The 1,862-nt window shown below is 40.2% G+C and overlaps 1 protein-coding gene across 2 annotated transcripts in view; it reads left to right on the top strand.

Moving 5' to 3' along the window:
• Nucleotides 1–1,862, top strand: part of LOC107091584 (chromosome unknown open reading frame, human C10orf107) — a 10,839-nt gene that overhangs the window by 5,338 nt on the left and 3,639 nt on the right. Inside the window, exon 3 of one of the 2 annotated variants that reach the window (XM_015385589.1) lies at nucleotides 1,407–1,573. In XM_015385589.1, the coding sequence (XP_015241075.1) occupies nucleotides 1,407–1,573 (167 nt within the window). Of the gene's footprint in view, nucleotides 1–1,403; nucleotides 1,574–1,862 lie in introns of both variants that reach the window. The other variant, XM_015385588.1, reaches the window with a different exon arrangement.

Raw genomic sequence — 1,862 nt, 5'->3', positions numbered from 1 at the left:
GGTTTAAAAAAAACAAAATTTGAATAAAAAAAAAAATAAAATGTGCAAAATAAATGTTAAAAGATTGAGAAAAACATAATTCTGAGAAAACAGCGACGATTCTTTCAAAACTTTTTAAAAGTTTTAATTCTGGGTTCCGTCTTTTTCAAATGTCATTTACAGAATGTGTTGTTTGCAATAATAAAATAATAAAACAGTAATGGAACAAGATCCTCTCCATAAAACATCTCAAATATGGAGAACCGTGGACCCCGGGCACCACAGGCAGGATGAGCATCCGTCTGCAGTCAGAGGCTCAATCAGTGAAAAACTGCAACATCATCATCTTACAGCAGAAAGCTGAGATGCAGAAGAACAATCATAGAATAGAATAGAATAGAATAGAATAGAATAGAATAGAATAGAATAGAATAGAATAGAAAATCCCTTTATTGACCCATAATGGGGAAATTCTGGTGCAAAAAGATTGTAAAAAAATTGTCACACAATGTGGACCTTAGAAAAATTTATAAGAATAATATAATAGTGAAGAGTTAAAAGATAAACAATAAAATCCTGTAAAGTGTTTTAACAATATAAAACTGGAGAATAAATAACCAATATACAGCAATGGGCATTTTTCCAGTAATGGATATTTGAAAATAGCAGCAACATCAGAGATGTGCAGAATGACGGCAGCAGGTTATTTAACTGACTAAGGTAGAAACTGCAAAATCAGCATGAATGGAACAACTGATTGAGGTTGTTGGGAACAGTGGTGGTTCTAGAATCTTCCAGCTGCTGGGAGGAAGGATCTGTGATAACGCTCCCTGGTGCATTTAGGGAGCAGCAGTCTTTTCACTGAAGGAGCTCTCTAGTTCAGCACCAGCTTCATGCATGGGGGGGAGAGACGTTATCCAACAGAGATGTTCATTTAGTTAGGATCCGTCTGTTTCCAGAGTCCAGAGGACATCCAATCACAGAGCTGGCCTTCCTGATCAGCTGATCCAGACGCTTCCTCTCAGCTACAGATCAGCACTGCTCCAACAGACAGCTCCATAGAAGATGGCTGATGCCACAGCAGAGTCATAGAAGGTCTTTAGGAGCGCCCCCTCAGTCTCCTCAGCAGGAAGAGTCAGCTCTGACCTTTCTGATCCAGAGCCTCAGTGATGGATGGCAGCAGAGGAGCTCAGATCAGGACACTAAGCAGCCAAAATAGATCATGATAAAAACTAGGAAAGGACTCAAGAGGCAAAGATCCCTTCAAACCATCCAGCAGGCTAAATACTTACAGAAATAGAGTCTGGAACAGCGAACGGGAACTTGTTTGGTTCTTAGGGTCCCTGTAAGATGAGTTCTGTTAGCATTGTGTTCCTGACTGTCCTGCTGCAGCAGCCTAATCTACATCACTCCTCTGTTTGCAGTAGAATGGAAAAGGTTCTGGGCTTCACCAAGAGCTGGACCTGCAACAGAGACGCCGTCCTCTTTGATTTCTATCAGTCTGGATTCTGTTGGGCTAAAGAGGCCAAGTTTACCCCCCCGCAGATCGCTCTCACCATGGCGGTACTCCACATGCTGCTGGAGAACCTAACAGGTGCTTCTACAAGCTGATTAATCACCTTTTATTCCCATATTTGGTAGCAGTAATAAAAGAAAATCAGATACTTTAATCATACCATTATTTACAGTTTAGTAACATGTCATAAATAGATTAGTGACAGCTTAATAAAATGGATCATGCAAATATTTAATGAAAAAGGGAAGCTATTAAGGGTAAAGTACAGTAAATGTGGTGTGACCAAATTCCGTCTGGCTATTTTTCCACAGCGATATGCATCTGGCTGATTGGCAAAAGAACATGACTTTCACCTAGAAGTCTCTGG

This window comes from Cyprinodon variegatus, unplaced genomic scaffold, assembly GCF_000732505.1.
Source record: "Cyprinodon variegatus isolate N-32 unplaced genomic scaffold, C_variegatus-1.0 Scaffold344, whole genome shotgun sequence".
Classification (NCBI taxonomy): domain Eukaryota; kingdom Metazoa; phylum Chordata; class Actinopteri; order Cyprinodontiformes; family Cyprinodontidae; genus Cyprinodon; species Cyprinodon variegatus.
The sequence above is the reverse complement of the archived record's forward strand: the minus strand, read 5'-3'. Positions and strand labels throughout refer to the sequence as shown.